General features: G+C 47.1%; 1 protein-coding gene across 1 annotated transcript in view; it reads left to right on the top strand.

Annotated features, from left to right (window-relative positions):
• Positions 1-7581: 7581 nt before the first annotated feature.
• Positions 7582-14161, top strand: part of LOC135829149 (uncharacterized) — a 40300-nt gene continuing 33720 nt past the window's right edge. Inside the window, exons 1-2 of the mRNA XM_065341555.1 lie at positions 7582-7849; positions 11981-12089. Coding sequence (XP_065197627.1) covers positions 12023-12089 — 67 coding nt within the window. The 5' untranslated portion in view covers positions 7582-7849; positions 11981-12022. The remainder of the gene's footprint in view (positions 7850-11980; positions 12090-14161) is intronic.

Raw genomic sequence — 14161 nt, 5'->3', positions numbered from 1 at the left:
AATTAAAATAAAGTCTTAAAAACACAATGTCTCTGCCAGACTCATCGCGCAAATTAGTTGCGGGTTCCCATGTAGCTTCGTCGACAGGATAGCCCTGCCAATGGACCAGGTACTCTCGCTGTCCCCTACGTTCTCGGTGATCCAGAATTTCTTCGACCATGAACCGTGTGTTTCCATCGAGGTCAGTGAATGATGATGGTGGAGGTTGCTCTCTGCCAGGAATAGCGTTTTCCTCATACCGCCGCAAGGCAGTAATGTTGAAGACGGGATGGCAACGAATCGTGCGAGGAAGCTCCAAACGATATGCGTTTGAGCTAATCTTTGCCTGCACGCGGTAGGGCCCAAACCACCTTGGCCGCAGCTTCCGGGACGGTTGAAGACGGGCCTCTGGCGTAAGCAAGAAGTCCTTATAAACAAGCACCATATCACCAACCTTGAACTGGCTGGGAACCCTTCCACGGTCTGCGTACAGCGCCTGGCGTGCTTGAGCGGCCACTGAGGCATCACGGGCAATGTCTAATGCATCACGTTGTTGCTGGAGCCAATCAACAGAGGCAGAACTCTCCCTTCCCCGTGAAATAAATTCAGGTGGGGACCGAGGATTAAATCCATAATTCAAGCAGAAAGGAGTGTTAGCAATAGATGATTGCTGTGAACTGTTAATGGAAAACTCACACAACGGAAGAAGAGTGTCCCAATTGTCCTGTTTATGATTGACAAAAGCTCGTAGAACATCTTCTACTTGCCTATTAACACGTTCTGTGAGCCCATCCGTCTGAGGATGGTTTGCTGTGCTGAAAGAAAGCTTAGTTCCTAGCTCTTTCATGATTTCTTGAAAAAGGTTGGCAGTAAATCTAGGATCTCTATCTGATACAATTGTGGAACTCAAACTATGAAGTCGGAATACATTCTAAATGTAAAGTTCAGCACTACCGCGTGCATCAATTGTGGAGTGGGTAGGAACCAAGTGAACACACTTGGTGAGGCGGTCTACAAATGTATAAATGGCATCATAGCCTCTGGGGGTGAGAGGGAGCCCCATGATGAAGTCCATTGAAATGTCCTTCCAAGGCTGGTCAGGAATGGGGAGGGATTGCAGAAAACAAGAACACTGCTGGCTGCCCTTGGTGTGTTGGCACACTCCGCAAGACTTAACAAACTTCTTAATATCAAGTCCCATTCTTGGCCAGTAAAAGTATCGTGCTAAACGAAAGTAGGTGCGGTCGCGACCCGAGTGACCAGCAGTTGCACAATCATGATACTCCTGGATAAGTTTCAAACGCATACTGCAATTCGGTATACAGAGACGGTTATTGGGGGTTCCTCGAAGGCATAAAAGATGCATTTGCTTATCCCAATAGTATTGGTCATGCATATTATCTGGACAAGAATGTTGCATTCTTTCGATAATAGGTGAGAGATCCTTGTCATGCGAATATGCATTCGAAATCGTTGTCGCCAGCTGGTCGTTAATCTGCAGTGCATACTCGATGACATTTACGTTGGCTGTTGGAGTGGGCTTGTTAATTCTAGATAGAATCTCATCCTGGCATGCCCTGTGCAAATCTGGGCGACGTGATAGTGGATCTGCGACGTTCTCTCGTCCTGGCTTGTGGTGAACAGAATAATGATAATCTGCCAAAAACTCCACCCACCTGGCCTCGCGCTTAGTAAGGTGGGGTTTGGTTCTCAAGTGACCTACTGTCATATTGTCAGTTAGGAGCTCAAATTGATTGAACAGGTAAATTCTCCAGCATTTGAGCGAGAATACGAATGCAAGGGTCTCTCTCTCTCTCTGCCGCTGTGTAGTTTCTCTCTGCAGATGATAATTTGCGGCTAGTGTATGCTACGGGGTGCCAATCCTCGTTATCATCTTCTTGGAGGAGAACGCCTGCTATCGGAAAATCACTTGCGTCCGTAACCACTCTGACTGGCTTGTCTACATCTGGAAGCTTGCTTGGAATCGTCCCTTTCAAATCGTGCGTGCTTTCCAGTGATCGCTTCAAGGGGATTAGCTATCGACGAATAGTGGTCTATGAATCGTCTAAAATAGTTCGTGAAGCCTAAGAACTGTCTCACCTCAGTGATGCTCGATGGACTGGGCCACGTCCGGACAGCGTTCACCTTCTTCGGGTCAGGTGAAATATGAGAGCCGTTGATGCAATGCCCCAAGAACAGAACTTCCGAAGCGCCGAATTCGCACTTCGATAACTTGCAGAGCAGTTGGTTCTTCCTGAGCACGTCCAGCACCGTCCGCACATGGCTTAGATGCTCTGACCACGATCTGCTGAATATGATAATGTCATCCAGAAACACAACTACAACATCTCGTAAGTACGGGCGGAGGATACTGTTCATCAGAGTCTGAAATGTGGCCGGTGCATTAGTCAGGCCGAAACCCATTACAGTGCCTCCTTCGTTAGTAGATAATCTCTGGGCCATCGAAAAAGTTATTTTATAACGAGACTTATCTTGTAGCAGGACTTGCAGCTAAAGGTGAAATAGGCACTACTTCGTACTTACCGGGGCTACCCTCGATACAACATAATTTTTTAACAGGCGGTAATTTTTATTAACTCTCAAAATAGAAATGAAAAACGTAAAATGTTTGGCACCTATGAAGTCAAGGGATGGCCCACGCCTGGTAAAAAAACAATGAGGAGTTAAATACAAAGAAAACGAACTGAAAATACAAAAGTAAATGAAACACCATTACCAAAGAAACTGTACTGTATCATGTACACCGTTTATGGCACCAGGGCACATTCAGCAGCCGCCAGCACAGCCGAACCAGACAGATGTCGAGGCGGGTTCCGACGGTGACCACGTAGACTGGCAACCATTGCTCGAACAAGGCAAAAGGAGATCTTCGCCCGTACAAAAGCCATCATAACCGGGAAAGGTTCACGGCGCTTTTCACACAGCTTGCTGGCAATCCTGGCAAAGAGTGCCGAAGCAGCTTTCCCCTGGCCGCCAGTGGTTGCAAAAACCACGGGTACAAACGAGGAATGCTCCACCTCCAGGATTCGCCGTTCATACTTACGCCTCTTCTCCTGCTCGTGCTTTCTGTAGACAGACGGGAGAGTAAGGTTTCGGTTGGAGGGGACAAAAGGGTTAAACACCCGAACATCAAACATTGTCCTCTCTAACCTACTCCCATGCACTCCACGTGCTGCCACATCAAGACGAGCATGAGCCTCCGTGTTGGCCGACCGGAGAGGGAATGTTTCACCAGAGAGGGGTTCCAACTCTGGCTCCACGCTGACGTCATGCGCAACCTCACGCAACAGATTAGCGGTTAGATCCCGGAGCTCGTTGTGGCGCATCCCAGTGAATCCTCCGATGGCACATGATAGGGCATGGGTGGTGTCGAAGGGCTTTCCACAGGTGCAGTGAGACGGCAACCGGGGAGGGGTCCAGCCGTAGCGCAGACATAGGGCATCCCGGAAGCCAGCCTTGTGGATGGTAAACTGGAACCGGCGAGATGGCCGACTAGTGAGCCAACTGGAGGCACCTTTCTCTGCGGCTAGATCCAGAGTCCGCCTGTGGTCGTCACTCAGGGTATCCCTGAGGGAGGAGAGGGCCATTGCCTGATCTTGGCGATTAGCTGTGCGTTGGGCCGCCTTGGCTGCCTTGGTGGCAGCAACAACTTCCTGGATGGATTCCTCCTGTCGAAGGAGCTGCTCGACTAGAGGTCTGGTGACAGCCGTAGACGTGTCGTACAACATAAATTATCGATGCTTCAACTCGTTATAAGATAATTGAAAATCTCCAACATAACTCTTCCTTGGATGCAAAGGATCGTCCATATTCACGAATACACAAACATCATACGCCTCCTCGTTCTGCTTTATCTTACATGTTTTGGCCTTGGTCTTGCATGGTTAATATTATCTTATACTGAGGGTTTGGCACTCCAGGACCTGGGCAAAGGGTCGTTATAACGGATTTTATGTACTAACGGATTATGTTGTAACCGGACCTGTAAACAGTTGTATAGACCACGTTTCGCCACGGGATTTCAGATTTCTATTTACTAACGGGGTTTATGTACTAACCGGACTCGTTATAATGAAGGAGGACCTGTACCCGGAATTGATAGTGCCCAAACGGTGTATTGATGGCCGTTTTCTCGACATCGTTCTTCTGAATACGGATCTGATTGTACCCTGATCTTAAATCGAGCTTCGTGAAATACGTGTTCCCCTGGACTGTGTCAAATAGATCATCCACATTGGGCAGGCAAGCCATATTCTTCACAGTAATTTTGTTAAGATCCCTCCAGTCGCATACCATGCGCAAACTGCCATCTGCCTTTTTTACGAAGAACACGGGTGCGCCATACGGGGACTTACTAGGCTCAACAAAACCCTTTGCGAGTAGTTGCTCCAGTTGCGACTTCAACTCGTCCATTTCCGGCTTGGGGAGACGATAGGCTGGACGTGACGGCGGCGGTGCACCCTCTTCAAGCCGAATCTCATGATCTACTGATCTTTCAGGTGGAAGTGCGTCCGGCAGTTCATCAGGAAAGACATCGGAATACTCACGAAGCAAGTCAGCAACTTCGGGATTGTTAGAGTTGGGGATACTCAGAGGTGGATCAAGACCGGAGTCGTCCTCAGCTGTGACCCATGCTAGGAATCCTTGTTCGCCGTTTCTGAGCGCATGACTAGCCTGACAGCCAGAAATGAACATGTTTTCGATTTGCGAGTCTCCGTCCTTGTCCTGAGAAGGTGCACTTGGCAGGCCATTCCCCTCCACGATTATTTCGTTGGTCCGGAAATTGATTCGTGGGTTGTTCCTAGTCAACCAGGGCTTGCCCAATATTGCGTCGTAGCGGGCGACGGGAAAGACGGTAAACTGCAGTTTCTCCTTGCAGTCGCTGACAACAACATCTATGGCGTTCGTGGTCTCCATAGCGTGTGAGCTCGTTTTTCCATCCGCTAATGTGACTTTCAGTAATTCCGATCCCAACTCTGTTGGCACCTTGTGTCTTCGGACGAACACCTCAGAAATGAAGTCGTGGGTTGATCCACAGTCGATCAACACTGTCGCTGGACGGCCGTACAGTTTGGCTTCCACCCGTAGTAGCTCGTTCTCTCGCGACGACACTGCCGACGTGCGCTTCGCGGCTCTTCTTAACATGTTTTTTGGAATCAACACAACTAGTAGCGCGGCAGGCTCATCTTCTCCGCAATCGACTTCGTCAACCAATAAGTCACTGAAGCGATTCTTCGTGGCGATTGGAGCGGCAGTGGGACAGGGTGGTGCTCTTCTCAGCGCCAGTGATCGCACCGCTGTCACTGGCGTCCAACGTTTGGGTGGTGGTGAACTCGCAGGCAATCTCGGGCTAAATGTCCCTGTTGTCGGCAAGCGAAACATCTGCCAGCACTCATCAAGCGATTACGGTCTTCTGACGACAGTCTGGTTGGTCTTTGGATATTTGGCGATCCTGCAGCTATGCCATCTGGTTGGTGTCGATTCTCTGCCGTTACGGTCAGTGCTCCTTGTATAGCCTTCGACAGTGTTGTCGGATGCTCCTTGAGTACTTCACGCCTCAAATGGCCCCCGAGTCCGTTGACAAACAGCAGGGCGCGCGAGTGTTCGTCTAACTCAGGTGCCTGCAGGCTGAGACGATTAAAGTCAGTGATAAATGATGCAACGGTGTCTCTCTGACGAGCACTAAATAAATTCAACCGATTTTGCTCATTGCTGAAATGCGGGCCATACACACTTTCTAGTGCATCCCTTAGCGTGGGCCAGTTGATGTAGTGTTCCCCAGCCTCCATGTTCGAAATAAGCCATAGGCGGGCATTGCCCACAAGAAAACTCGAGGCATAAGTAACTTCTTCCCCCTGTGTCGCAAATCCTATGGCTTTTATAGCTAAGTCCATGCTAAATACCCACTCCCGAAACAAATCTGCCTCACCGTGAAATGCCGGGGGCTCCTTGACATGGCGCTTGGTAATATTATCGCGAGGGTGTTCTCTGGTGCTTAGCCCTGGGCTGGATGGGACTTAAAATGGTCTCGCAGGAGTTGGAGTGATGGCGGCCACGAGTCGTCGCAACTCTTGTAGAGCCAGGTACGCTGTCACGGCGATGACGGTCAGCAGGAGCGGAAGGCCAGTACTAGTCAGGTCGATGGAAATCATCCTCTCTGCTACTAGTGTAACCGGCTACTGCGGGTTGAGGAAACGAATGATCTTTATTGGTACTGCACAGGGTTATATAATGATGTAAAGGTGTCAACTAGATAGGCGGGATGGTAGGTGATAGGCCGAAGGGCCGTGGATAGAGGGGATAGGAGTGTGAACAGCAGGTAACACTGTTACAACGCGGGTCACTTTTTACGAGTTTGGCATGCACTTCGTTTGACTGTGTGAATGCACAGGCGTTGCAAGTGACTTGTGTCATGTAAACGCGAATTTTTGTACAGGGTGTGAATGCAGCCTTAAAAGCGGTGCAAACTTTTCATGTGTGACCGCGGCCTTAGTGGAGGCCCAACTGTGGAAAGGAGTAGCCTCAGTCAGCATGAGCAAAACGCGACGCAGCTCACCAGATCAAGGTATGGGTCCTCTTCCGGTGCCGAAAGGCAGGCTCACGCCCCTACATGGCTACTTCCCATTGTCTAACCCCCAAGACAATTATGTAGCCGACTGGCCGAAATTAAAGAAAGAAAGCGAGCGGCTCTGGATGAATGACTGCAATGTACTGTCGCGGACATGGAAATCCAGTCGATTGACCAGGGCCGGAGCCCTCAGCGCGTACAGAACGTCGTCGTTGCATGCAGCGCACATGTTATTGTTGAAACGATGCGACCAGCAGCAGCGCGTAATAAAGCATGCCATGGCTGCATGGCCAGCGCCCTGGGGCCGCTAGACGTGCGACCGAATTTCCATGTCCACGACAGTACATGCATGATGATGATGTGTTGTGTAGAGTGCTGCTGTGGATGCCGCCAGCCTTTTTACGCCTTTGCCTTTGGCCTTGAAGTTGAACTGGCTGTAGCTACCATGGAGTAGTAAAATACATACGTATTTTACTGCTCCATGGTAGCTACTGCCTGTAAAAAAAGGATCTCATTTCCTCTGCCCTGCCTTGCTTCTACTACGATCTAGCCCGGCTGTGTACCACGTGACGTGTAAGTGGGTGAACAGACAGGCCGACTGTAGGGTCTATATAATCTTTAGTACAGGCGACATCGCTCACTAGTACTGTTGCATGTGATGACACTTTAACAGCTAGTCCGCCTCTGCTCTGGCGACACAGACTGTCGGCTTCATTTCGGAGTTGGTGTGGGAGCATCAGCAGAAATATCGGCCCGCAATGATTATGTAGACCTAGATATGGATGTACACGAGTAGCACTGTACTTTTGTAGTGTGGAGCAGGCAGTAGAATCTGATGTCATGTTGTACAGTCATGTACATAATCTACGCGTAAATCTACAACTTTTGCCAGATCAGACAGATGAATGAAGCCACAGAGCTCTGGCCGCTGGAGCGTGCAGCGAACGTGTAGAGAGGATCTTGGACTGCTGCACCGTCCGCGCTTCAGATGAATGCGGAATCTTTTTTTTCTTGCCCGTTGCCGTCTGTGGGTGTTCTGGGCGGATGCGTGTTCTGCTTGCGGCCCTTCATATTGTTATTTTCTGGGAGTTCGAGTGACGCTCTGTTGCAATCTGGTTGCGGAAGTGAAGCGCTTTCGTTCGTTACCTGCCCATCGGCAGGTGGCGTTTAGATTTGTGGGACTACCAATCGTCCGGGTCAACGTTACCAGAATAGCAGACGCCGGACAGGAACCACCCGGCCGTTATCGGGAGCAGGTGCTTCTCCCTGGCTTGAAGTCAGGTAAGCATCTCCCATTCAGTCCCCAAGATTTCACTGAGGGCCTGCGCTGAGTTCTAGCAGTACAGCAGCCCTAACCCGTAACGATTTATTGGAAAGGTTTCTGCTGATGTACAGTACTCCGTGTCGTGTGCTCACATTTGTCCGCATGGTGTTGTATTGTTCGTAGTGAAGCGCAGCAACGGCAATTCAAACGCGAAGGTATTTCGGCTGCTGCAATATCCACTCACTCTCAATCCGTGTGTTTTACAAGCAGAGAAAATTAGTCGAATAATTTCGTCAAATTCCAAAGAAAGGACTCCTTCCAATCGGAAACGATGACGTGACCATTGACCAGAAAAACAAAATAGTCAATACATGTACAGTCGACTGTCACTTATCCGACCACTTCGGAAATCAGGCATGTTGGATAACTGAATATGTTGGATAACTGATATCATTTTTTATGTGCATATAATTATGGCTGGATTTCACTGATTTATGTACACAATACCCAAATATAATTATTCATGCATATTCCATGTACACATACATATTAGCATACTTGACCACATCTACTTCAAGTAAATGCATATTACACCGTATAATTATACAAAAAAACAAACAAATTTTTTTTAATTTTTTTTTGAATTTTCCTGTTGAGAGTCATAAAATTACCACTCCCGGGCTTGTCGGATAACCGACGTGCTCGGATAACTGGCGACCAAATGAGTGACATTCGACTGTACATGGTTATGGCTCATGAGTAGGGGTGCGTGGATTATTCCTGGAATAATTTGGGAATACTATCGTCGAGAAAATGTTGGGAATTTTAGGGGAATCCTATCGATCTTTTGCCAGATCCATTGACCTTGAGAAGAGTTTTGGGGGAATTCTGTCAATTTTGACCTGCAGAGAACAAGTGCGCATCCATGGACGCACGTGCATGCACATGCAGCAATCCCCGGACACGACATACTGGAAAAGCCATAATTTTATATTGTATATAACGAAGTACTAACTCTAACGAGTTAACGAGAAGAAATCTGTCGTTAAAATAGAAATCGTTCTACAGAAATCGATACATATACTGTCCTAATGAGCGTTGAGAATGATTGAAAATCGTTACCTTTGGTACACGTAAACGAGTCAATTTTTGGAAATCGTTATAATAAGCGCCTCGTTAGAATAATGGCTTTTACAGTAGTAGCTGTGTACAGTCAGATGTAGATCTAGTACATGTAGTGTAGATCCTGCATGCAGTGATCACGTGCCGGACCGTCCATTTTGCATACTAAAGAGCGTGCGCAAGGCACGATTCATGCTGGGGTTCTTTTTTTTGGGGGGGGGGGGGATTCTGGAGAATTTTTTCGATGTTTTGGGAGAATACTTTCGAAGTTCCGCGGGAAATACCCGAAAGCGTGTCGGTTGCGTGCGAGCATAATCCGCGCACCCCTACTCATGAGTGCACAATTAGTTGTATTCCCGTAGCTATGCAGAAGACGTTACTTCAGTAACGTCTGGCGCTAGCCAGGGTCCACACAGCTTTAATTTGGTGTTTGTTTGTGTGTTTGTGTCACGCCTGGCGCTATCCCGTATCTGTCCCGTACCGTACCGTACCATCAAATACAGCTGGCCACATACAGCTGGCCGCACTATTCAAATAGGGCTTTCAAACGCAAGATCATAACGTGAAGCAACTTGGAAGAATGAGTATGAATGCGAAGTGTATGGGGGAGTAAATGTAGGGCGATAGTGCGAGTTCGAATCCCAGGTAATGCCTTAAAAAAATAGGAGAATCTAAAAATTTATAACATGAGCCAGAGCGCGCTGAAACATGACCACAGTTTTTTTTTTGAAAAAGTCGAGATAATCGCTATTTGAATTCCGCGGCAAAAAACCCAAGTGCAGTGCAACGCGAGTCGCTGTTGTTGTTCTCCTCGGTCGATAAGACTGTTCCGGATGCATTTCTTTGTTGCAAATAAGTTTATTTGTTTGAGTTTGTATTTCATGTTGCGCTGAGTCGCCTAAAACTGATCGTCATGGATGTATCGATGGAAGAGCCTAGTAGTAGTAATGTACTGTGGAGCGGAAGAAGACAACATCCTCGCACTCTATGCGCAAGATAAAATATTTGAGGATTCGGGTCGGAAACAGAAAGAAGACGATGGTGGCTACAGCGACGAGTCATTTGAGGGCGACACTTTCCTCGAGCGTAAAATAATTGATGGTGGTAGTCTCACGATCTGCAGTGACGAGGAATTCTACTCTGATGACAACCTGGCAAGCGATTGGCATCGACACTGACTTGGGAGCCGAGTCGGCCGATGATTTGGCCAGAATGGACATCCGGGACAATGCCAGTGTTGGTTGCAAGTGGAAAAACAATCAATGGACTCCGCTGCTTCTTCAACTTGCTTAAGTCGATAATTTGAACACCCTTATGCGGAACATTGCTAGCACGAGCAGTAGGCAGCGAAAGCAGTACTCTCTGGTGAGCGGAGAAAACCGTGTGCAGATGGGCTTTGGTATGGGGAATATGAGTGCGACGTCGAGTATGTTGAGGAAGACTCTGTGCAGCAGTGTATACTGTATTATCTGAAACTACAGGTGGAGTGTAATGGAGAGGACGTGGAGTGCTGACTTTTTCGGCCATCTACAGATGTTGACCGTGTTTTCGCTGGCGGTTCTCCAGTGGTGCTCCGAACAGGAAGTATTTCGGACACCCAGCTCAGCTGCCTATAGAAATTTTGGATGTGGCCGAGTACCTGTCAGTTCATGCTATAAGACCCTGGACAGAGGAACTGACGGGGAAAGGATGAACCAAGGGATAATATATCAACTGTGTGCAAAAATGACAATCCCATTGCTGTACGTAAAAATTCACCATTTGAACAGTGCCCTATATAATAACATTGTAGCAACACTTAGACATGTCCGATAATCCAAAACTTTCAGACAGCGAACATTAGGTGTGTTTCATCATTTTAGAACAAAAAACTGAAAATCAAATTTTTGGTCTGTGGTCATATTTTAGCGTGCTCTGGCTCACATCCCTATGCTTTTTTTGCCGTCATCAAGGCGGTAGATGGTACCCTCGACCGTACCTGTCCCGTACCTGTTCCGTACCGTACCGTACAATCAAAGACGGCTGGCCACAATGCATATTCAAATAGGGCTTCAGTGTCTGCTCTAGGATTGCAGGACAGCCGGGTACACGTGTACCTGGCGCAACCATTTCAACCGGGTTGGAGCTGGGTACACATATACCTGGTGCTGTCTCACCAGCCGAGTCACATGCTTTAACTGGTTGGTGGGATTATTTTAATTCGCACAATAAATGGGAACTAGGCCAATGATATAAAGGCGAATGGATAAGCCGCATTTAGAAAAGAGAGGACAGGAATTAGAAAATTATGGAAGAAGAAGTATCTGACACATACAGGCCATAATTATAGTCCGTCCTTTCAAAGTTCGAAAGTGTAATGTGTGGGTGTGGCTATACATGGTAGTTGGTAATGTGTGGGTGTGGCTATACATGGTAGTTGGTAATGTGTGGGTGTGGCTATATATGGTAGTTGGTAATGTGTGGGTGTGGCTATACATGGTAGTTGGTAATGTGTGGGTGTGGCTATACATGGTAGTTGGTAATGTGTGGGTGTGGCTATACATGGTAGTTGGTAATGTGTGGGTGTGGCTATACATGGTAGTTGGTAATGTGTGGGTGTGGCTATACATGGTAGTTGGTAATGTGTGGGTGTGGCTATACATGGTGATTGGTAATGTGTGGGTGTGGCTATACATGGTAGTTGGTAATGTGTGGGTGTGGCTATACATGGTAGTTTACCACAGTGAAAACGTGATTGTATTGATATTACATAATAATATTGATTATTATTATATTTTTCAAGGATTATCCAGAACCAAATGGATTCCTATTAAGGGGAGGCTCCTGGGGAAATGAAGTGAAGGTGGCTGATACGAAAGAGGGAGGAAGGGATATGATAAAGTGAAAAATATAAATAATACCAACAGGAACACAGAATACTTTTGATTCAGATTGTGTCTACGCACAGCAACAGTAAATCGGCCAGCGGATGTCAGGCAGCGGATTTCTTCTGGCAGCTTATTCCAGTGTGTGTTGCTGTATTTCAGGTTTTCGTTTGGTGACAACATTGGTGAAGGCTATTGTTACCAATGGAGCAAGAGTCCAGCAAGGAAGAGAGCTCCGGCCGCCAATCACAACAACCTGTTGGTGGCACTGGTGAGGGAAATGATTGCTTTAGCTTATGGAGGAACAAAACTGTGGGACTTGATTTCAAGGGTCATTGCAGAGTCCACTGCTTGTATCAGCATTCATTTGGAGCAAGTCGGAAATATTCATTCGTACGGTTCCATATGAGATGCAGTGAAACTCGGATAAGAGGTACTGCATCGGGAGTGGAAAAACGAACTTAGTAGAGAGCTTTTCAGAGCAAACGTTCGCATGATTTTCTCGTCTGGGCTTGCGAATATTTGTGCGAATGTTCTCGTGAAGTTTGTTTTTCCCTGATTTTCGCTCCAAGAGAAGTACGAGTGTACTTGTGCTTGTTTAAGAAGTCGTATTCGGTAGATCTACAGAGCTTCTCCCGAATGAGAATTTATTTGCTGCGAGTGCCTGCACCCTGAGACAAGAGCCTTTTGACTATGTTGTCGATAGGCGGAGACCCACAGACAACCATGTTGGCCTGTGCCGCAATCCGGCGTATCAACATCTGCAAATCCAAAAAAGCATCACCGACTCTGAGAAAATGAGCAGAGAGGAGATCGGAGATGGTTACGGAGATGAAACAACATGGTTTGCCATATTGGAAAACTAGCACCAGCGGACGAAGCCAAGAGTATATCTACTGGATTGTGAAAGATGAAGCACAACACATTGTATGAGAATGGTTCGCCATTGCACTGCACTGGTCCGCGAAACACCGTTAATTACTGTGGAAGCTTGTTTCGTGTTTCCTTCGACTTTCGCGTTCAAAGCTGAGAACACGCGAACACTCGCACGAAGTTTCGCTTTTCGTGATTTTCGAGCCACCAGTTGTGCAAAACGTCTCTAGTATCTGAGATACTTCTTATCCAAATTGGACTCTTCCTGGACCTTGCAACATGTACGTGATTAGTGACACGAAACCAGGTGGCATTCACTGCAAACAGCCTCCTCAGCACTGTCAATATGCTAAAATACCTGTCAAGTGAACATGTTAAAGTGAACCTGTCAAGTGAACCTGTCAAGTGTAAAGGCAAATCAAAAACACAACACTTAGTACACTCTGTCTGCACCTGCTGAAATGCCCTTCATAGTACTAGTTGTAAATCCTATCATGGTACGTTGTTTCCCAAACACATTTGTATCTAAGCTTGCACGTCTTACCTGGGTATGGTCTAGGTGAGTTCCACTGTAATTTCTTGAAATTTCATGCAAGAGCCTTGAGGCCACAACGTTTGTATGCAACTGTGGCAAGCCATGCATGCAACGTTATACAGCGCGTTGGCAAACGTGGCTTTCTCCGACCTCGTGACTGACGTGAAAACACAGCATGCATACGCAATATGTAGGAGTGTAGCGTTGCAGGATAGTGAGTGAGAAACCCTGGACATGATAACTTGTATTTCTACCATAGTTAACTGACAGAGAGTGTAATAGCCAAGCAGCCAGGCCACATTAATATACACACCCGTTACCACTTCGAGCACACAACAAATTGACACCTAAAACCTGACCATGACACCCAGTGCTCCCTATAAATCACATTATTTCCTTTAGATTCAGGATGCAAGGGCATAAAATACGGAAGAGATTGTTTCACGTCCGTAACCATAGCAACGGCATAGTAACTGTTACATTGGAGACAATTTAGGATGTTTAAAAAAATTATCTATACCACCGGGTTCGGACAAAATGCCTTTCAAACATACAGAAAGGTGCAGTGCAAATAGGAAAGGGGGAAGGAACCATTCTTCTGTATATATGTACATGTACAGGTACGTGTACTATGCTACATGATCATTGATTTGTATTACGAATGGCATGCATGGCATGCCGCCTAGGTTGATAGTTAGGACAACAACAAAGGATTGGAGTCAAATCCTACATAATGAACATCACTGATATGATTTATAATGTCCGTCAAGATATCCAAAACCAAAGAGTAAGCACATGAAGGACACATGAACAGAGACTGAAAGGCAAGGGCTCCGCTGCATTGCAGTGGCATCTTGGCCTTACGCGAGCTTGATGCAAGACGTGCCGTACCGCTGGTCACAAAGAGACTCTTTCCAGGCGTCCAGCGACTTACA

This window comes from Sycon ciliatum, chromosome 13, assembly GCF_964019385.1.
Source record: "Sycon ciliatum chromosome 13, ocSycCili1.1, whole genome shotgun sequence".
Taxonomy (NCBI): domain Eukaryota; kingdom Metazoa; phylum Porifera; class Calcarea; order Leucosolenida; family Sycettidae; genus Sycon; species Sycon ciliatum.
Note: the sequence above shows the minus strand (reverse complement) of the source record. Positions and strands in the feature narration are given on the sequence as shown.